Here is a 23,759-nt window from a genome sequence, read left to right as displayed (position 1 = left end):
TTATCCAACTGACTTTCCATTATTGAGCTCCATAAGGGTATATTTTGTTTAAGGATCCACTAAAACGCCATTCGCGTTACATGACTTTCGACGCCATTGAAGGCTAAGTTAATGATTCTACTGTGTCCACCAGATAAATCTACGCATTTCCACTAACCTCTCGATCCTAAAAAAATACGCGCAGAAGGTTCTATGCACAAAGTCACCACTTACCAGGGGAGTGACAGGCAAGACTTTTACCGACACGGAAAATAAAACGGAGAAATCTACCCATTTTCTGACTGGGATTGCCATACGGCAACCCAGTAAAGATCGGCCTTCCAAAACAAGCGGTTGGCAGTTTCACAAGTGGCTTTTCGGGCCCGAAAGGTTTTCGGGACTTTCGAGAAACGGGACCCTGATCAGAAGGCGCAAGCTTTCGTTTTTCCTCTTACTTTTCCTCGCACTATTGTTTTTTTCGGACCCTCCTTTCCTCATCAAGTGGACAAACAATCTCAACTTGCTCGATGTGAAACTCTCTTTGATTCGACCTTCCGTAGAACCCACCCTGCGATAGCTAGCACCACATTTCATAAGCTATCAACTTTCGGTGGTTGATCCTTTTTCCCATGCTGTCTTAATTTTGCAACCACATCAACCAACTTTTCCACCATATTGATTTTGGGTTCAAGTCTTGTTGTTTTCCTGGCTCCAGAGTTATGAGGCTGTGGTACCAGGCCTCCGATTCCGAGAATGCTTATGATTTTTTTTACGTTTTTTTTTCAATCGACGGTAAACGAAAAAAAAAGGGATGGCCTATGGGAAAGGCTGGTGCTCATAGCAGCCGGACTTTCCGCCTAATGTTTACACCGCTACTTTTCCAAATTGTACTAAACTACCGTACTGTAGACTTCACCAAACTAAATCTTCTCCGTATTTATTGCGTTGTATTCACTACTGTGCTTATCTTGGATCCCAGATATATGAAGTCAGTCATTCACTTCCTCTCACGATCTTCTCCCCATCTATTATGCAAATTCCCCTTTTGCATGTCTGGTTTCACCTACTACACCATAATCTTGGTCTTTGCTAATCTTTTCTTTTTCACCAACTTCAGAAGATAGATCAAGTAGATCCTGCCTAGACGGTTGCATGGCATGGTAGTATCATCAGCAAACTGCAGGTTTTTGATGTTGGGTACGCCGATTGGAATGCCTCACTTGACCTTGCCAACCCAGTTCAGAGGTTCTCATGATGTCCGCTGCATAAATTTGGGGAGATATGGTGACAATATACATCCCTGTCTCACTATATTCCTGTAACTGAAATAATTTCAGTAAAACAATTCTGTTTTCCCAGGGGTTGTGCGTACTATTTGTTTCTTGTTGTTGATTTAAATTCTTGATCATATTAATGATGAGTATCGGAAGACCAATCTTTGCCATAGGCCTGAATCACAGAGCGACCGTGTTGAGTCCCGAGAGATTGAAAACTTTTGTTTATGCGCACCGAAACTCGCTCCAAAACATTTAAACGCGACGCTCGGGGTACGAAATCTATTGTCTATGGCCAATATGGCCGCCGCGCGAATAAGACCCATTCTGCCCATAACTGGACATGGCTAACGCTGTCACTGAAGAGCTTTTGCTTAATCAATAAAACACAAATATAAAAGTATATTGCAATTGTGCTCTCCACGATAATCCATAAGTTTGTCATTTGTTTTCTTGTCCTGGCTGTTGATGCCTGTTCTTCATACTATTGACAACAATCTTCAATAGCACTTTGCTTGCATGTGCTATCACGCTGATTGTTCTGTAGTTGGAGCATTCCTTCAGATTTCCTTTCTTTAGAAGTGGTAGAAACATTGTTTTACACCATTCAGCGGACCAATCCCTTCCATTCCATATACTTCAGCATAGTTTCCAGAGTAAAGTTATACCGACGCTTCCTGCTACTTTCCAGTTCTGTGAGGATGTTGTCGATCCAGGTGCCTTTGATTCTTTCATGTTACTAAGAGCTTTTTCAGTCTCTGAAATTATAGGGTAAGGCTCTTCCTCATGACTTTTGACAGGCATCTTCAGTTCTAAGACTCCCTGCTCTTGTAAAGGTCAGAAAATAAACTCATCTACATCTACATGTTCCAGCACTCGGCAAAGTCCCTTTTTGGCTTATGGCTGTTTCTGCTTAGGTGGCCTCATACACCGTAAGCCTTTTTAGAGACACCACGCCAAGCCGTCCACTGGAGACAACAGAACAGCCACAACACCGGGGACTACATCCCCTACGCTTACCGAATAGTGTGTGGGTTCTTCAACGTCCCACAGGGAACTTATGAACATAGAAGGTATTTGTGAGACGGGGGCTACGGTTTATAGTCCTTATCCGAGAAGACTTGAAAGTCTAACCATTTGCAGATGAAATTACAAAGGCTGCACTTTCTCCTCAGTTACTTTAAGATCCCGAGTGTTGATCCGGCCGGGCTTCGAACCCGCGACCTCCCGCATGACAGCCCGATGCTCAACTAACTGAGCCCCTTTGCTCTTCACTTGGTCACTAACATCCAATCTGGCAGAGCTTTTCAAGTTCCACTAATTTCTTTGACGGATTGAAAATTTCCTTGAATCATCAGCATGTCGTTCAAGTTCTTGGCATTTCTCTTCAATGAACTGTATCTTATCTTTCAGTCTTGAATCTTTCCCTCAGCTACTTGTTGGCTTGCCTCCATTCATCCAAGTTGCCCATCTTCTTTGCATTCCTTCTTCTTTCAGCAGTATGTATAGTTTCCTCACTTAACCAACTTAACAAAGGTCGAGTTAAGGTCCGGAAGCAGCTTCATGCATAGCCCTCTTTGCGCCGTTCCACGCAGTTCCTCAGGTGCATACTGTAACAAAGCAGAAAATTTCTGATGCCTACATTGAATGCTCTTGGGATTTGTTCCACATCATAGCGTACTGGAGCCTCCCTGCCCTTTGCTGATTTCTTAAAGCTTTCTGAACAATTGCTTTATTTTAATTGCGATTAAATGACCAAAGTTCCGTCTCAGGCTGGAAAGTCCAGCCCGGTATGAGTTAACGGGGTTGGAATTCTCATCTCAGCTTAACGGGCAGAAAAACAACATGAAACCGGACTCTTTTTTCAGCCCGGGCTGGACGCCTGCTGCACGAGGAATTTGAGCATGCGCATTAATGCAAAGAAAGATGGCGGCTGCGAGGTTATGAAAAAGCGGAAAATTTAATACATTGTCTTGAGGTGCTAACTATAAATCTAAGATTGAATACCGTGACAACATTTATTTCAATGCAGAGAAGGTGAACTTTTATATGAGGCTGTCCGCGAAGACATGGCTCTCGGGAGTAATGAGGACCTGGCTTGAGAGAGTGGCGGAAATCGAGCTTTTTACAGTTGCTTGGAACATTTTCACCCAACATGAGGGTCTCCCAGGGGTTTGGGGAACAAAGGAACATGGCTAATTTGAGCAGAGGGAAAGGGAGCAAAGACAAAATATCTCAGGGAAAAAGAGAACATAAACCATGATTCTGGGGATGAAAATTTGGTAGTAATTTCGGGAAAAACGGGAACACAAGCAAATTTTTAAAAGAAACACGGAAACAAGGCCACCTCCCCCCCATCCCGGAGGCCCATGTTTTGCCACCATTGGGCGGTGCGTCCCTGGCAACCTAGCCTTTTGACCAATTTTGGGAGCTCAAAGCCTGAGGAAGGGGCGGGGGGAGGGACTTCGCACGTTCTTTTCCAAATTGAAGCTTAATTATCTCTGAAAAATGCATGGTTACGCCCAATTTTCTTTTTGGATACCAAGAGCACTTGCTAAGTTCTGCTTTCTCCGCGTAGTTTTGAACCGCGCAAAAATATCCCTGTATTAATAAGCACCGCCGATAGGAAATCCGAGTATCTCCAGATGCGCAGAACGTATGCGCAATAACAATAGTAGGCACCGACCATAATTAGTGCAGATCACTGCTAAACCCTACAAACGTTTCCTTCACTCTCCTGAAACTTTGGCTTTAATTCAAGCAGAGTATCATAACTTTCCTTTTCAAAGCTGCTGGTATTTCTGTATTTATGGTCGTTCTTTCTTATATATTCGTCATAAAGTGTTCAATCCGTTTACGGCGGGATCCATTGCAGTCACTGCCATGAAAGACTTGATGGAAAATTCACTCGATCGCAAAACAAATTCTTAAATATCAAGACACAATCTTTGACAAAATGGGAGAATTAATTTTAGCTAATAAAGCTGTCGTGATACATCTCATTCTGTGTTAATTATGCTCATAAAAGAAATTATTTAATGACAAGAGAAAAAAGGGAAATAATAACTTCCTCCAACGAAGAATTTTTTGCAATTGCTCGAAGATAACCGATAGCTTTACCTTCAAATACAACTGATAAAGTTCAGACTATGTAAGAAATAGAAGTTTAACAACCAGAACCGATACGAATTCAGGGCTAATAAAGTAAATTCGACAGTTGCCCGCTGAAACGAGTGTCACGTTGCATAATCATTTCGGTTATATCATTCAGGAACTCGGTAGCTACAATTTTTAGTTACAGTCCTTCTTTCCTCTTTGGCCGTCTTCCTTTAAAATTTTTCGAGCCTTGCGGTTCGTGGGGCAAACTGCTCTTGCAGCTGATCCATTTTATTGGTGAGCGTGAAGGCAGAATCATTTTATCGTTGACTGTGGTTTGTGGTGACACCAGCCATTTCAAGAATTGCTTTGTCAGGATTCTCGTCCCATCTTCCTGGGCGTTGAACCTGAAACAAGTGCATTGTATGTCTGTGTCAGGAAAAAGCTATTAATGACACAAAGCATCCACTGAGCATCAAGTGTAGCCTTCCACGCAGTCGTGTTTAGGGGAGTCATATTTCCCCTCCTACCCACAAACGCTTAACAGAGCACCACTTTCCTTTCCCAGGATAAGCCGATCACATCGAACCTTTGGTTTCGCGGGAATACTTCAACGTGGCGGGCACGGAACTTAAGCGAGCTCTGAGCATTGCGTGCTCTACTTTCAAAATTTTTTGTTTAAATGCTTACCAACTGATTGTGAGGAGCAAGTGAAATTCAACTCTCCTAAAAACAACTGCGTGGGAGGCTACATCCATTGGCGCATAAAACTTTTTTATAAAGCGTAAAGCGTTATATAATGTTTCGTGAAGGGATCATTATATAATCAATGAAGCGTTATAAAATATAAGCGTCATATAATTAATGAAGAGATCGTGTTCAAATGGAAGGAAAAGACTTTTCGGCTTCGACAGCGTAGTGGTCCCCTTGCTCAAAAGATCAACAAACGATTGGCCCCTAAAACAAACTGTGTATGTGTGAAGCTTCTCGGCAGATAAGTACAGGCTTCCTTAGTTTCAGTCTGTTCCAAACAATTTACTAAGGGAACTTAAGTTGGAGAAAGTCTAACCTTTTGAAGCTTTTCTGCTTGTTTTCGTTCCCACTGTTGTTGAGTTCTTTGTTTTTCCTTCATTCCTCTTCCTCCACATCCCCAAACCTTAACATAGAGAATAAATTTTAAATGGACGTCGCCCATTTGTAGCTCAGTGTCGGGGTTTTAGCACAACTTCTCTCTTAAAGAACCATGAGAATATCGCATAATATAACCAACATGTAAGTTTGGGTGGATTTCCCACAGTTGTGCTTCCGAAGTAAGCTAAACGAGCAAAGGAAACTATTTCGCAGGATTTTGTCAAAAAGAAGTTAATAACCCCTCAAGTGTCGACCTCTCTCATTTGTCCTTGACCCATCGGTTTACGGGTATCATGTATACTTACAATAAAAGTCCCGCCAAACAAAGGCCAATCAGATTGCGGATGATGACCACAACGCCTCTGATTGGTCCAAAACCAAGCAACAGCACGTGGGTTGCTCGTGTTAAATATACAAAACAGCATTATAATGGTAGCCGTTCTAAAAAAATAGGGACATTTAGGTCGTGTTCTATCGGGCAAAAAACCGTTTTCCGTGGGTTTGGTTGATCAACTTTTTCAACCGGCATCACACTAGGTTGAAACGGTTGAAAAAGCATGGGCATCAACCGCTGTCGTTTACGCGGGCCTTCTGAAGTCGGCCGCGGGCTCCTGCCATGTTGCTTTCCCTAAACTTGTCAACGTTGAGAAGTCTGGTGATGACTATTCCCAGGAGTTAACGCGTTTCAACCGACAACGGTTGGAGAAGAGTGCTATTGGGAAACCTCAACCGCTTCAACCGAAATCAGTTGCGGTTGAAACGGTTGATCCCAATAGAACACGACCTTAGCATCGCGTTTTCAAAGTCGACCGCAAACTTCAAACCGGTTTGCCGTAGTGGCAAGAATAGACTTTAGCATAAAGGTTCGGAACTTGGCGGGAAAAAACGCGCCATGATGGATTATTGTTTTACTTCGCATGTTTTAATTCAACCGAGCCAGCGTCCTCAAGGATGTGGAAATGATCAGCAAAAATGTGTTCATTCAAGAGTTAAAGCACAAAGGAACATAACTTACAGCTTTAAACGTGAGTTCCTAGATAATTTTAAGGTGTAAAACGCTGCGGTAAATCACTCACCGTAAGAAGAGTATCCAGCCGTCAGAGATTTGCCGTTATCCGAAAAATACGCGATGCTAAACGTCTCTATTATTATACCGTAAGCCGATGGCAGCATTCCATCGAAGATCGACCCTTCCAAGGTTATTGGTTCCCTCCATGCTCTTAAGCCGAGACTTGAGAATTTCGTGATTGGTTTGAACCCAGGAGTCATTTCAAAATTAAGTGAAGTACGATCATCCTGGTGAGTCGGGAGTCCTTAATTTGTCGTGGAATGGCAGAAATACCCAGAATTCTTTTTGGGCTTGAAGGAGGCAACTTGAGAAGCACGAGACTGGCCTTCATCAATGGGAATCAAAAATTGCGAAGGCGAGAAAAGGTACCACCCCTTTCGCAGCATAACCAAAAACAAAAGAACGCCTGATCGCAATTTATTCCGTCTGAACTTACCTACATAACCTCTTGCAACGCTTGGCTTACCAACGAAAAACCTCATACCACAGCCCACGTATTATATATATTTTTTCAGCTTATCAATATATTTATGTCACAGCGAGTTAACAGAATGATGTTAATAGTGAACCTTTCGAGGCAATTACCTCTTTTCCTTTGTACCAGTTTCTAAGGGTTGGGTGTTGACTAAAGGTTAGCACGCAGTCTTCTTTATATTTTGTTGCCTTTTTTTTCCTTTTTTGGTTACGGAATAGCAATTTCCATTTTTGTTTTGACAATGCAACAGCCACACGACACCAGTTCATACATTTTCCCCTCACTTTGTTGATTGCGTCTTGGGACCTTACCTCGATTTTCTCAACGGTCTGTGGCGACAAATTAGCTTGATAATGAAGTTTAGCTGATGTCATACTGGTATCCAGGGTGACACATGGCCTTGATGTCTGCCCCAACACAATACCTGATGGTAAGCCTCGGGCTCTCTCGTTGAAAAAGATCAAGTTTGGACCAGCTGAGGAAAGCAAAATAAACGCTGTTAGGAGCCGCGCGACAAATTGGAATGCCTTAAAATATTAAAAGTTCATCGATCCAATCATTCATCCATTTTTGTTCGCACCATTTACAGGATGCGATCATATACCACGAGTTATTTATTTTAATTGTAGGAAAATGTGCGTAGTGGCCAAAGTAGCTTAATTAAGCTCTTGTGATGACCGCTACCACAGTACAACAGATAATTGAGCAAAAGTCAGTAAAATAAACTAGGAAAATAGAAAAGGAATTTAGAAACTACTATGATATGAAACTAGGTGTTAACTAACTTGTAAAGATCACGACGACATATAACATGTCGCTGTCAAAATCGTAACAAATGAAATTGAAAAAAAAAATACAGTTCGTTTTTCAAAAAGACTTTACCTCTCAACACCTGAAACTTTGGTCTTATTTGAATGATTCTACAGTCTGAATTACCCCAGCTCGAAGACGATTCCCTGCAAAAGGAATAATAACAGTATAAAAACAATGATCTAGTCGGAGAACTGTATTGACAAGTAAGGATCAAAAGCTTTTTATTTATTAATGCGCTCGATGATTGGCTTAAAAATATCGCGCCTCATTCTCCACCAATCAGGGGCAAGGGCATTTGTTTTCCCGCGCTAAGCGGCGGTGACATGTTTTTCAGTGTTATGATTGGCTAATCGGAATTGTGATTGTTTGTTGTTATTTACCAAGATTTACCATTCCTTCTATCGTTTTCTACAGTAATTGGTGACACTAAATACAAAATACGATAAACATTTAAAAAACGTCAAGATCATATACGTTTTCACGTATTACAACCAATTAAGCTTAAATTTTATATTGCAAAGGAATTAAACTATATAAATATAAATGCTAAAAGTTGTATTTTTTAGCAATTAACTAGTGCATATATGACGGTTCCTGCCATCCCCAACTTCAATCAAAGAATTAGAAATCGTTGAAGTAAAGTTACGATCTCGACTCGTAGGAGCAAAGAAAATTCACGATTCACAAGCTAAAGATAGACCACCTCCACTCTACATCAACAGCCACAACCAGCAATTCCTCTTTTCCAACCCTCAATAGCGTAACAGTTGGTCCTCGATATGCCAATGAGTGATGCTTAAATCTATGTTGAAAAAAATTATATGTTAATGTACGAATTATTGTACATATAGCATAGCTGCAGTTACTGTAACAGCTTAACAAAACCAAGGTTGTTTGGAAATCTTTCACTGTGTCTTAAATTGAGAGTCTTGAATTCAGAAAGCAACTCTAGTTGTCTGCCTAATGCAGATCTGAGAAGTCGTGTAAAGTGTACACTAAAAAATGCCCTGTATGACCTCAGAAACTAGAACTTGATTTTTTAGGGAATTTTAACACCAAGTGATACAATAAATTGTTACATTGTTTTTGTTCTTAGTAAGCACCTGTTTAAACTCTGTCCATGCTGTTCACTGTCGTACAATAGCTCCCACTCTCTGTGCTAAAACAAAAGTCATAATTAATGCGCCGATCAAATCGAAACTTCAACATCCCCCCCCCTCCCGGGTAAACCCTGGGCATTTCGCTAACAGCTATAAAACACGTGTTTGGACGAGATGGAAGAGTTTAAAGGTAGAGATGTAGCATTTGTGAGCGATTGGCTTACAAAAAAAGGTGTTCAAAAGGTCTTTATTAAAGACGGCAGGAGCCGACGACGATTGTTCTTTAGTGGGGTATGACAGACAAATCCGACGATAGGGTAGGGCATTTGAACACCATTTTGGCCCGAGGGGGCGGGAATTTGAAAGATCCAATCTTCAAAAGTTCAAATGCCTGGGCTTTAAAGGGGGGGGGGGGGATGTTGAAATGTCGAGTTGATCGGTGCAAACAATTATCCTGCGAAATCGCGCGGAATATCGCCTGATTAGCCGACGCGGAGGCCGTAGGCCGAGTTGGCTAAAATCAGGCGATATTCCGCAAGATTGAGCCGGGTAACTGTTTTATTATTCAACCCATTGATGACAAAGCACAATTTTCTATGTTTATTGGGGAAAAAGCTGGAAAACTACCATTTTTCTCCGCGACACACAAAATGTAACGTATATCGCAGGATACCTGTTGAGTACGCCCGATGAATATTGAGCGCGCTATGACCATATTTGGACATTGCTACAATTTGTTGAATAATAAGTGTACATATATGTTGTTGAAGTATCAGGATCTAAGGCAAGAATCCCCTCTCCAAACCTTTGAATGTGTGCTGTAAGCAGACTTTTAGAATGGCAAGAAAAGCAAAGCTTCTCAAAAAGTGGAGCTGCAGTGGCATTAAGTTTCATCAAGATCAGGGTCCAACTGCTACAGCTAGAAGCCAAAGAGTAAAATATGCCTGATGCCAAAGGAAGGAAAAAGAAGAAGATCTCATATCCTGCACGGCAGGTGGGCACTTGATAAAATACACAGACGTCCTGGACTAACGTCACGTGGCTGTAGGCAACAGTTAAATTTCCCAGAACTCATGCACAGAAAAAATGGCTAACATGCTCTGAGCTTGCTCCATTATAACGTACAGTTACCAAAAAAAAAATCTACCAGGTTAATAGAGACATACTCTTTCCATGGGTTTCGCATCATCTATGTCTTTCGACTGCTGTTCAGGTGAATGGTATGTATGAGGTACACTGCCAAGGAAGCAAGTTGGCAGAATTGTTGACAGGATCCAAAGTGTCTCTGTATTTAGTGAGGTGTAACTTAGGGTTGCATGCTCATCAATCCACGGGATATGGTGGAATCCCTGCAAAAAGCATAGTCAATACATATTAACCTCTTATATTCAATTTCCACCTTGAATGTTGGATTTGTTAGACTGTTTCAATAAAACTTGCTTTATATAATATCGGCTGTTTATAGCACATACTGCCACAAAATAGCACGCAATTTTGAAATATGCAAAATGTTTGAAAATGTTAAAACTAAAATTATATAAAACATTTAATAATTCCATTTGTACTTGTTGGACAGGAGATTGGTTATACAAGTATGTCATGCTCCATTGGCTTATAACATACCTCACATTGAACAAGCCCACAAGGAATAATGATAATGATGATAATAATAATAATAATAATAATAATAATAATAATAAATTAATAATGATATGATAATGATAATGATAATGATAATAATAATAATAGCAATTATTATTATGGCAGTAAAACGTAAGGATGCCTCCTTAAATAAGATATTGACAAGGCGCAATCGCGTAGCTTGTCATTACCATAGCCTAGAATAATTCGTAAAATATAGAGAATCTCAAATAATATTAAAAACCCAAAAACAAGAAATAAAAGTTTGGCCAGTTCATAGGTCCTGCGCTGTGAGAACTTTGAAACTCTGTGCAATGTTAAGGGTACTTGAGATGACTGCCTTTTGCATATCCAATAAGATCTTATCTGCCCTGGCACCTACAAGCTCTGTAATACTATCTAGTGTCTTTCTTGATACACCACCGAGCACATCGATGATGATGTTGTACTGTGCAACCTTATAGTGTGGGTACTGCTGACGGATCTCCCATCTGAGCGGTGCGTACTTCGAGGTTTTCTCTTCTTCCTTCTGTTTCCTGTTTGCTATCCACGGGCTATCCACGTTATTATTATTATTATCATTATTATTATTATAATAATTATTATTATTATAATACTTATTAAATGTATAGTTTGTCTGCTAGAAGAGGATTATAATTTGTCTGTTGGAGTGGTGTAGGAGCACTTGTACACTGTGCATTTCGAGTTGTCTGGTGTACAAATTTCTCTTTTTTGGAGTTTGATTCCCCATTTCTGTAACTCTGCTTTGTTTTTTGGGAGGAACATTATGCTCAGCCTGGTAACTAAAGGCAAATGTGCGGGTGTTACAGTCACGCATCCAGGACCAGAAAAGGGTTGGTTCTGAGAACTTGCCATTTGCTTAAAGTTGACATCAAGTAAATAAACCCTCAGAGATCAAGCTCATACCTACCTTGGGTGAAATTCCAGGCAAATATCCTTTGTCCAAAAATTTCTTTATTATCCAGCAATGGATACCATCAAACACTCTTGGGCAATTTTGCTTTGCCCAGCGACAAAATTTGGTGGAATCTACGTTTTTGCTGTCATCACCCATCTACATGTAGCAGTAAAAAATGCGTATTCACTTAGGTCAATGCTCACAATAATATTATTATTCTAAGTTATGATTTATTTATCAAGTATAAATTTGAGGCGCCAAAACTCATGAAATATTCTTCAACACAGAAGATCAGATCAGTCTGAAGATCAGATCAGATCTAAGATCAGTCTTTCTAACACATACTATCGATCTCAGACGTCCATGGACAAGGGTTTTTTTCAGCCCACTTAACGGACCATTGATTTCAGTCTGCGGTTAAAAAATTCTGATCAAATGATAACATTTTTGTGGCTCTGCGGTTTCAAAAATACCGACCATGTGGCACTATTCGTTTATTCTTCCCACCGCCGAGAAAGAAAAAACAACTGAAGAAAAGTTTCCACCTGCTTCTTATTTCCTTGGACAAAGCTTTTAATGGGTTACCCATAATAGCTTCAGCCGGTTTTACTCGCCGTCAACATCGTTTCGCGCTTTTCTCTTTGGGGAGAGTAACAGAAAATGGCATCACGAAATCGGTATTTTCGAAACCGCAGAGCCACAAAAGATGTCATCACGTGATCAGAATTTTTTAACTGCAGACTGAAATCAACGGTCCATGAAGTGGGCTGAAAAGCCTTTCTCCACGGACGTCTGAGATATATAGTACTAGGCTGTAGAACACAGCCTGCCAAAAAGAAAATACAAAAAACAATGGCACAAATGGAATGGCCACAAATTTAGCAAAATCTGGAGGTGTCAATGACAGCACATGAAAAAGGAGGGACTCTCCTTTTGTTCAATCTATCATTCAGTATCATGCAGTAATCAAGTTCCTGCACAGCTGTTGATCACAGGGCTAGAGGATTCAGGATAATGGAATAAAATAATATTGACAACAGCATCTGGCAATCTGTAGATCATAATCTCTCATTTTTATTTTTATTTGTATTTTTTATGTTTGCTCAATTGTTTGTTGGTGATACACTGTGATTTTGACATTCTTCAACTCAGACCAAGGTCAATCCGTGCTATTGCTAGCTTAGACTGTGGTTCAGAACTAAAAACACTATGGGTGATGGTGCATTAATTTTATGGTTGCATCCCAGTCTGGTGGAACAGCCTTCCTTTATCAGATGAGTAATGCTAGGTAGGAACGTTAACATTTTTAAGCATTCACTTTTAGTTAAGACTTATTTATTCTCTAAAGCCTTTTTTTAAGATTTTATTGTAAGTTCAATACTCAACTTTTTTATAGGATTTGGAGTCTTAATTTTTAAGATGCATTGGTGGTTTTAAATTTCAATTTGTAATTTGTAAGAATTTATCTACAGTCGAACCTGTGTATAACGTCCCTCGGGACTCAAAGAACTGCAGCTGGGAGCTTAATACAGGATCACTAAAAATACTCATTGGGCGTGGTCTAATGTCAACTTTTAATGGCGTATCCTTCAAAAACACTTCATGCACGGAAACAATTATAGGACAATCAACACTCTCTCAAGTGATCAATACTATAAACAAAGTTGCCCACTTGTAAATTAATGGTATAATATATTTAATACATAACATTTTTGAAAAACCCAACAAAAATCGAGATCAGAGTTACGGTAAAGGGCAAGCAAGTTATAAACAGAGGAGAAAATCTCTTGCGAGCATATTATTTGCGATTCATTCTCCATAACATGGCTGAAGAACAAGCCAATTAAATTAATGGCAATTTCTAGCTAAACAGTGAAGCATATTCAAAACGAAATTTTTCGGCATTCGTGATTTTGTACTGTACTTCAGCACATTGTGGACACCTCATCCTGGAAAGCATTCACGACGCAAAGTGGCTGATTATCAGCTTACAGTAGCTTTGTACATGTATGTTATTTTTTTACAGTGATGATTGATCGCATTTTAAACGCAATAAAATACTGTATAAAATGACAAGTGGTTTCTGTTCAAGGGTGGCCGCTTAATACAGGTAAAAATAACAAAGAAAGACAGATATACGTGTAGGACTGCCATAGGGTACTGGCGCGGCTGCTTAATAGAGGTGGCCACCTCATACACCTATTAATATATTTTTTTCCCTTTCGTAAATCATAAAATTTTAACTTTTAGTTTAATATAATGTATAATATTAAGTTAATGTATAGATTCTTTGATTCCCGACCTTTGTTTAATAATAAGAAGAGTTCCAAGACAGCACCCATTGTGCATACATAAAATACTACAAAGAGTACAATACAATATAATTAACAATAATTATAATTATTAATTAAAAGTAAGTTTTTAAACCTGTAATTTAACTAATTCCAGATAATTTCCACTCACAATAGACCTTGCCCATACATCTGCTATTGTCTGCATTTCAGCATTCGCATCTTCAGAATCACTTGTGTTGACAATCAAGGCTAAAGACTTTGAGATCTGGAACATCTCCACCAAGTCTGTCACACATAATAATCCACAAGTAGGTTTATATGCAATTTGCTTAGTTGAATAAATTAATATTAATGTCTCTCATCACCGTAGTCCAGGATTGCTAACATTAATTTTAAGGGTTGACCCCTGTTAATTGAATGAACAGGCAACAAAGCTAAGTAGACGCTAAAGTGTGCAAATCCAAAAATTGCAACCAAATCTGTCATTCTACAGATTAATTCCACAAATGAGTTGTATGACTGTACGTTTCGCGTGGATAGAATTCGAACACATTCATGCATGACTGTATTTATCAAATAAGCATGCCAATCATGATGTCCCATCACTATTTGTGCAGATAATGGTATGACACTGATTGTCCAGAGACACATCTAGATAGTAATTAATGGACATACCTACTAAAGTCTACTGCACTTGACTGAGTTAAAAAGATCTCTTTCCATGGTAACCAAAGTTTATTAACTGACCCTGTTGTCTAAATTAAATATTAACCCATTCACTCCTCAAACATCCTAGTAAGATCGTCTGGCATAAGACAGAGTAAAGAGTAAATTCTATTTATGTCACTCTCAGGGGTCATGGGTTAAGTAAACATTATTCAGAGGAAAGAAGTGCCAATAGGCTTTTACCTGTAAAGGACATGGTTGATTCACCATCACTGAAAACTGTAAAATACAGCTCTAGCTTTCCATCAGCAGTTTTTCCTGTACAGGGCATCAAATAATGAATACGAAATTACAATTTATAATAATTCACATGCAAGTTTAATGTTTTTGATGACGACTCTGGTAATTAAAACTAATAATTTTTTTTTAAAAGATCTTCAACCATCAAAAATAAATTACCTTTGTCTAAGAAATTTTCAAATCCATCTATAAACACATCCCTTGTCAGTTGATCAGTATTTCTGTTAATTCCTCCAGCAATTGCAATATGCGAAAAGAGTAGCTCATCAAAATCATCCACTTTGGATCCAAAGAATGTCTTAAATATGGAATTTAAAAGATGTCAATAATATTGTATGTATGTAGCAAAATGCTTGCAAAGTACAAAATTACTTACTGAATTTATTCATGATACATTAAATTTTTGAATGGTCAATTTAACATTAGAAGTGGTGTGAGACTATGGTACCATTTTCTAAAAATTATCAAAACTGGTGATAGTCTCCTGATGCTTTATTAAATTCTCACATCAAGCATAACAATTCTCTCAACTGTTGGCTTAATAATTAAAGCATGTGCTCCCCAGGTGGAAATCTTATTAAGATCTTACCAAGATTCTTAATAAGTTTCTTATTAAGATCTTACTTTGTTTCTTAATTAAGATTCTTACAAGATCTTGTAAGATTCTTGTTAAGATCTTACAAGATCTTACAAGATTCTTACAAGATCTTGTAAGATTCTTAACAAGATTCTTACAAGATCTTGTAAGAATCTTGCAAGAATCTTATAAGATCTTAGTCAAGATCTTAGATAAGATCTTGTAAGAATCTTGTAAGAATCTTACAAGATCTTGTAAGAATTGTGTAAGATCTTAGTCAAGATCTTAGATAAGATCTTGCAAGAATCTTGTAAGAATCTTATAAGATCTTAGACAAGGATCTTGTAAGAATCTTGTACAATCTTAGATAAGATCTTGTGAGAATCTTTTAAGATTCTACCCAATATCTTATCTAAGATCTTGTAAGGTGTTGAAGTATCTTGGCTAACATCTTCCAAGATCTTGTTCCAGAATCTTACAAGATTACCAATGATAAACTTACAAATATAGGGGTTTTATTTGGGTACAACAAAACATTGTATTTTTGGAGTTGTTTTGTTTTATTTTGTTTTACATAATCTGCACTCCAGTACTAAACTGCAGAAAGAACCAAGTATTGTATATGTAACTTTCTACAAAAAGATCCAAATCTTGCACTGGCTTCTTATTAGTAAATTTGTAAAAAATCTAGCAATATTTTTACAAATCAAACACTGCTGCTTTCCTGGTGTCATTATTGCAAATTACAGTCAACTCCAATAACTTGAACCCCTGTTCACAAAAAGTAATCACTTTCATTTCCCTTGAGGTAATTGCCAGTCTTTACTCAAAATAATTATTTTCCCCTTTAATGCTACCTTACAAAATGATGCTGAACAATATTATTCTTTTGTGTACTTTATTGAAAAGTTTAACAATTCCAACAGAAAAGAAATAACGATATGACTATTGTTAAGTCTCAAAATTAATTCATAACCAAATTGTCATCGAGCTAAAGCACTAAGTTGCCATGAAAAGTCAAGTTAATATACATGGGTGCACAAAGATTGCTGCACATCTGTCAAATGTGTAACAATATTACTGTCCAGACTTGTTGAAACTACAGTACTGAACCTGAAAATCAAACAACTATTGCACTGACAATACATTTGTTGAACTTTTTCTTAAAAAAAAAAATAATCAGTTTCAAACCCATAATTGGCAGTCTGTCTTCATTTAGTTATAACTCTATTGTCTTAAACTATGGGATTGCTACGTATTTGGTACATTGTAGCACTCCATAGATACCCCATATGATCTAGTATAGGAATGATATGGCTCAGCCCCATACCAATACCACACGATCTCTGACCCCTCACTTTGGGAATGCTACATATTTGGCAGCACTCCATCCAATTCCCATATTATCCAGGCACACTGGTATATGGTATGGGAATGCTATGGGGATTTGGCAAAGTCCCTTACAATTCCCATATCATGCTGGCCCATATGATATGGCAATCAATGAAATGGTAAACTTCCATGCATACAATCTCCACATTATTGTCTAGGTACATGTACAGCTGTATGCTGCATCTGGTATGGGAATGAAATGACTTTTCACACAATTCCCGTCCTGTCCCATATATTCAGTGAACAGCTGTGATTCTTCTTAGTGTTGGACTACAATCAATCAATTCACTGGTCAGTTTTCTGAAGTAATAAGGTCCTTTAATCAACATACAAACAAGTAGCACAGTTTCACATTCAGCTTCAATGGGTATTAATTACTTTATGTACAGATCATTACATTTCAGCAACAAAAACTAAAAATATATAATATATATATATATATCCTGCTCCTGTAAAATAATATTCCAGCAAATCAGAGATGTGGTGGAAACTACAAAAAATCCATTGCAGTCAAGCTATTAACAGTAACAGTTACTACCATAGCTCACAGGCAAAAAATAGAATACAGAGTTCAAAGCAGTACCTAAACATTTAATTCATGTCAAAATATTTGGATTGGGTTCTTGTTTTAAAATTAAATACGAAAAAAGCTGTTAACATTTCAGATAAACCACAGAACTCTAACAAGTCTGCAAAGAGAGATCCTTAAATACATCAAACCATATCTGGTGGAGGAGACAGAATTGGTTGCTAAGCATTTTTGTCTGCTGTAAAGGACCTTTCCCTGCTGTCCCATCAAAGATTTTTTTCAGGACGTGTCTCTTTGTGCTCTTTCATGGCAACTTAAAAAAATACAGCGTATACAGTATTATTATACTTCAATGATGCATGTAGTTATTCCTCTAAATCACTGATTATTTCTATTACAACTAAATTGTGCAAGAGTAAACTCATAAATTTGGATCCCTTAACTTACAAACGTCAATAATAGCTTTGTCAGGCATTTTCTGCATTGATTACAATAGTTAAAGTGACAGCATTTAGCATTTTTACAAGAAGGAATCATTTGTCAATCCGCTGAATCGTATACATATAACTTGCGGTATGAGCACTTGTTTTCCAAATCATTTGCTTCACCATTTGTTCTAAAACTTCATTATTCTTCATTACATAGTACAAGTTTACAATTTTTTTTACAGGGCTATAGCATTTAAGCCAAATTGACTATCCTTGCTTCACAAATTGACTCGAAGGTGTGAAAATGTGAATTCTAAATACAAGTAAACCGTTCCTCATTTTCAAGACAATAAGGCATCAAATCAAGCGTTATTCGCTTAAAGTTAACGCTTACCTTTTTACTTGAGTTGTTGTGAGCATTTCCTTGCCTGGATCAGGATTTAAAGAGTAAACCTAACCAAAAAATCGTCACCGTGCAAAAAGTGTGATCGTAGATACATTAACGTTCGAATAAAACCGCCCAAAATCTGTAAGAGCTGGACGTTGAGCTGGACTGGTTACCACTGACTGCTGACCAAAACGAAAAGGGCTCACTAGTTTCCAGTCCGGTCTCTCACGTGTTATTCAAGATGGCGGAGGATGACAATCTTTCCACCGATTCATTATAAATGGGCAAGATTTGAAAGATACTGGAGTTCATTGAAAGGATTAAGTACTGACTTGGAGTGTGTAATTTTCAAGAGTAATGCATCATGTTCCTTTTGGAATAAGGCCGATTATGAGAGCATCAAACAAGGTGATCCGTTGATGATATTTGTCACAATCTATACAATTCATCAGAATAAAAGCTTTCTTTTTCATTTCTCCGCGTACAGAGTGATTTTATGTTCAAAGTTTGGGGCCTTTAAAGGACATTGTTTAAGCAAAGTACATATATTACGAGTAGTGAATTAACTCGAAAAATATCGTATTCACACAGGCATGCTTTGAATAAGACCAACTCTTGTTATACATGTATTGAAGGTTGAAGTTAAAGCTCATTTTTTCAAGGCACCAGATGAAATCAAATCCTAAAATTGCACTTAAAATTTGATTATTGTCTCACTGGCACATTCAGTACTATTGCACAAAATTCTCAAGAATCTCAACTCACTCAAGTGACCCTCAAATTGAATCATTGAGTGGAATTCTTAAAGATTCCCATAAAATCCTAGTCCACATTGCCCTTTTAGCTAGTTTAATTCCCAAAGATTAGGCCTGGAAATCCGGAAAAGCCTGGCAAAGCCTGGCTTAAAAATCTTGGAAGGCCGGGAAGGCCAGGCTTTTTGGCCGAACAGTGTGACAGTTTAAATTGCTTTAAAACATGAAATAAGTACAATCAGGATCAGGAACGATCAGGATACCTTATTTGAAAAATAACTCTAGCATGTAGGATTTCATTTCAAAAAGCATGTCAGCTGCTTCAGTCATCAGTATCCTGAGGAGGATGAAATTTGCCAATCAGTGAATGACCAGTGCGAAAGGCCTTCAATGCAAGCTAAGCCTTTTTGGCTCCCTCTCTCCCCAGTCTTCCCATGCAGTCGTTTTCTTCCCGAATTTTTTCCCTGTCCCCACCCCTTAAGTGCCTGCTACGCAGGCTAAAAGGAAATTAACTTCAACACTTGTTTTGGTCTCGCTTAGGGTGTTCCAGGCAAAGCGCAAATATTTTAAGCCGCCAAGGTCTTGTTTAGGGTTCCGCGAAGAAACACAGAATTACACGAAGAGAAACAGAAGTCAAATTTTCTTTTCAACTTGTTTTTAGGGTCAAAATTTGCGTAAGCCATGCCCAGATTAGTCTCCTTTAGGGGTCACAAAAAGCTTGAGCCACGCCCAGATGGTCTCCTTTAGGGGTTAAATTCAAAATTTCCGACAAGCATCCCCGTCTGTTCCATATGGGAGTCCCCCCCCACCCCCCCTAAGATCTAAGATCTTGTAAGGTCTTTCTTAAGATTAGTTTGCAACATTTTTCACAAAAATCTCACAAGACCAGGAGCCCATTACCCCGAACTTCCATCTGCATTGTACCCTACATTTTGACGTATGTGACTTATGTGACGTATGTGACTGAGAACATAAGTGAAGTGGTTCACATACGTCACATACGTATGTGACGTAATAAATGGCTGACCATAGGTCTGTTATGATCAACTATTGTGAAAACACCCAGTAAAGCCCCCCTGGGAGGTGCTTCTAAAAATAGAAAGATATGGGACAGGGTTGACTCAGAGGGTTAATATGGAAGATGGAGGCTCTGGGTAATGGGCTCCTGACAAGATGTTACATGAGATCTTCTAGGATGTGTACTAAGGTCTTATAAGATCTTCACCAAGATCTTAAGTAAGATCTTTACTTAGATCTTTTAAGATCTTATTTAAGATTCTTACTATATCTTGTAAGATCTTTGCTAAGATCTTGTAAGACTTTTACTAAGATCTTATGTAAGATGTTTGCAAGATCTTGTAAGATTTTTACTAAGATCTTGTAAGATTCTTACTACATCTTGTAGGATCTTTGCTAAGATCTTGTAAGATTTTTACTAAGATCTTATGTAAGATGTTTGCTAGATCTTGTAAGATTTTTACTAAGATCTTGTAAGATTTTTATTAAGATCTTGTAAGATCTTTTTCAGTAAGATCATGTAAGGTAGTCCTAAGATCTTGTTAAGATCTGGTAAGATTCTTTTAAGATCTTACAAGATCGAAAACATCAGCAACCTTAAATATTTTTATCAAAATTTGTTAAGCAAATGTATTAAGATCTTATTAAGATCAAAGATCTTAAATAAGATCTTATTAAGATTTTCATCTTAATGCCCATCTTACAAGATTCTTACAAGATCTTGTAAGATCTTACTAAGAGATCTTAATAAGATTTCCACCTGGGCTCATTTCCAGTCATAATTTTCATATAATGAAGAAATAATTCGCAATATCCACCTGAAATGTTCCCTTTTTCAAAGAAGATTCTCCATCATTAGCTTCAGCAAGTTCCTGTTCATTTTAGATCACATAATAATCTATTAAAATTTCAGTCAACATTATAAGGACTCCTTCAGTCCACAGGCTCAGACTGCAAGATTCAAAATTAATTAAATAGCAACCACAGTTTAAGTGGCAGCTCTGTCAAAAGTACTTTTTGCTAGACTTATAAATAATAATAATAATAATAATAATAATAATAATAATAATAACAATAATAATAATGATGATGATGATAATAATAAAACCTCCCTCACCTATGAGCTTGGAAGATATCTATTTACACCCATTCTTTTGTAATTCAAATGTGTCAACCACAGAGACCCTTTGTATTATGGTTGGTACATTGAAAAGGGCAGGTCACAGTAAAACTAAGATTGAATCAAGAGGACTTAAACACTATCATCAAGTAAACAATAAATATTATTCTTCACACATGTAGGTGGAATAGACGAGGTCACGCTCTTGAGTGCATCATGGGTAATCAGGGCAAGATGGAGAGAAATTCAAAGGTTTGTGTGGAAGTTCAAAACGATGAAAGTGAAATGCAATTTTGGGTTTTTTAATTTAATTTCCAAAACAGAAGATATGCACTGAAAGGTGCAGCAGAATAAAGTTGAAGAGAATGGCTATTGTAGAAATTATGCTATTAAACAAAGTTTCTGTCATACATTTCTTGTAATTCCAAAGGCACAAAATTACAGAGAATGTATGGAGACAAAAAAAGCAATAGGTGCGGTTACACGGGACACTTTTACCCCAGTAAATGACTCTTTTACAACTGGAGACTGCATTTAGTGCATTTGACCGACATTTCCCAAGGTAAAGTTCCATGGATATGTAAAAAAGATCAGACGAAGCCCCCATACCATTTAAAGTGGTAAGTTGGAAGGGTCTTTTGATGCCTGGGTACAAGAGTCAATCACGATGCTGATGCAGTTGTGATTAAATTTCCCGCCAATGAATTGCATGATATTTCTTTTTACCTCGGTAATCTTCATAATATGTGATCGTCGTTTAACACGGTATACAGTTTACTAAAACCAAAGTGTGAGGCACTGCGGGATAATTTACCGCGGGAAATGGCATTTACCATGGTGTGTGTAACCGCACCTAATGTTTAGGTTTTCCAAAGAATATTAGATACCAAGTCCAGTTTATCTCAGTTGTGAACTTGAACTTATTTGCTTGGTTTATGAAGGCAAAAGTCCATAAAGTAGAGTCATGTACAGTAAATTTGGCTTTGGATTTCCATACAAACCTTTGAATTTCCCGCCGTGTTGCCCTAATTACCCATGATGCACTCAAGAGCGTGTACTGTAACATCGAGATTTGTGACGTTTAGGTCAGCTTGGCCATTGATTCAAGTCTTACATGTACATGTATATGTGTTAAATTATGCCTAGTTCTTGAAGCTTCCAGAAAGAAGGCGATAAAACTGGCCTGGCGATTCTGAAACTGCTCCAGTTTTCATGTACAATTTGTATATGTGTTAAATTATGCATCGTTCTTGAAGCTTCAAGAAAGAAGGCTATAAAACTGGCCTGGGGATTCTAAAACTGCTCCAGTTTTCGTTGAAAATTTAACTCAAGCATATAGCCCAAATATATTAAACTAAAACTACGAAGCTTAATATATACTTCAAACAGTTTTGAAAGGGATTCGTAGCGTGGAGATCGTTGCTCTATTTCTTGATGAGAAGTCTGCCTGTTTCCCATTAGTTAAAACTGCTGGTGATTCCCGTCAAAACGTTGACAATACCCGATACTTCAAGCGCGCCATCCCTGCAGACTCATCTTTTGTCACGCAATGTCACGCAACCGACTCTCAATTTGGACAGTTGGGGATCTGGGCAACTTTTACAATCATATTTGTCAAATAAGAGAGTTCATATACATACTATCAGGCAATTTCGCATTTAAGTCGAAGCATCCATTTCAAATAGCGCTGATAAACAGTTATTAAGTCTAAGCACCCATTTTAGATTAATAGCTTTTAATAACTGTGTGCAGCCATGGCTCGCATAGCTCGCTGGTTCGCACATTGTCCTAACTCTATGATTGCAAATTCAACAAGGGATCCTGAAGGCGAAAAATACGAAATATGGCGGGTACTCAGTCGATACTCAAACTCAGGATGTCCCTTGCTATTCACCAACCTCGTCCCCAGGGCGCCCTGGGGACGAGGTTGGCTATTCACCTCCGAGCAATTCGCGCGAAATTTGCGCCAAAAAATGTTGTAATCTTTGCGGGAATATATAAGTGAGTCAAACTATCATCTTTTTGTGCTATATTATCTCGGTGGCTAGTGGTGGATATTTGGGATATTTACCGAGCCGCGAAACGGCGAGGTAAATATCCACCAAGAAAAACGGGGTTAACTGAGTTTCTCGACTTTCTCTAAGCAAAAAGATTCGTCTTTTAGACGTCTCATCACGGAAGTCCAACGTTTTTGTTCGTTTTATGGTTGACAGTGCTGATTGATTCATGAATTTATTACTCTGTAGAGGTATACAAACTAACAAACTTTGAAAACTAAAAGGCTTTTATTCCCCTTGTTTTTAATCAAGTTTCACAAATTTTAGATCGGACCAGGGGGCTCGTTTCTCGAAACTCCCGAAAATTTACGGGCCATTTTCGGGTGTCACAGTTCCTTTTGTATCTCAAGAACGGAGAGGATTTAAGTCGTCAAAGTTCACAGTTATTTTTCTTTTTGTTACCTTGAAAACACGTTAAAAGATCGGCTCTCCAAAATAAGCGGTTATCAGTTAAACAATGGCTTTTCGGGCTCGAAAAGTTTTCGGGACTTTCGAGAAACGGGCCCCTGGTCAATAACCAAAGTCCCCACCAAAAGTAGACGTCCACCAGACAACGTGCTGAGGAGAGGAGAAGTCGAATTCTGTGCCTTTCTCTCTTGTGTTGTCGTCTTCTCATTTATTGAGACTCGTCGAAATGTTTTTTTTTTTCCAGAGGTGATTACACTGCTCACCGGTGACTCAATTGCCATGCGGGAGGTCGTGAGTTCGACTCCGGCCGGACCAACCCTCAGGGTCTTAAAAT

General features: G+C 38.3%; 1 protein-coding gene and 1 long non-coding RNA gene across 2 annotated transcripts; both read right to left on the bottom strand.

Moving 5' to 3' along the window:
- Positions 1–3,988: 3,988 nt before the first annotated feature.
- Positions 3,989–22,513, bottom strand: LOC138041909 (uncharacterized). The gene is made up of 13 exons (XM_068887598.1): positions 22,341–22,513; positions 20,659–20,712; positions 14,917–15,055; positions 14,701–14,775; positions 13,961–14,076; positions 11,510–11,653; positions 10,104–10,286; positions 8,941–8,996; positions 8,541–8,639; positions 7,907–7,980; positions 7,336–7,499; positions 5,419–5,505; positions 3,989–4,756 (listed from the first exon to the last, which is right to left on the bottom strand). The coding sequence occupies exons 1-13, from the start codon at positions 22,416–22,418 to the stop codon at positions 4,670–4,672; spliced, it is 1,356 nt and encodes a 451-aa protein (XP_068743699.1). The 5' UTR covers positions 22,419–22,513; the 3' UTR covers positions 3,989–4,669.
- Positions 17,023–18,209, bottom strand: LOC138041062 (uncharacterized). The gene is made up of 2 exons (XR_011130733.1): positions 18,078–18,209; positions 17,023–17,568 (listed from the first exon to the last, which is right to left on the bottom strand). It is a non-coding gene; the product is annotated as an uncharacterized lncRNA (long non-coding RNA).
- Positions 22,514–23,759: the final 1,246 nt, after the last annotated feature.

The sequence above is a fragment of the Montipora capricornis genome, chromosome 3 (genome assembly GCF_036669925.1).
Source record: "Montipora capricornis isolate CH-2021 chromosome 3, ASM3666992v2, whole genome shotgun sequence".
In the NCBI taxonomy this organism is placed as follows: domain Eukaryota; kingdom Metazoa; phylum Cnidaria; class Anthozoa; order Scleractinia; family Acroporidae; genus Montipora; species Montipora capricornis.
Note: the sequence above shows the minus strand (reverse complement) of the source record. Positions and strands in the feature narration are given on the sequence as shown.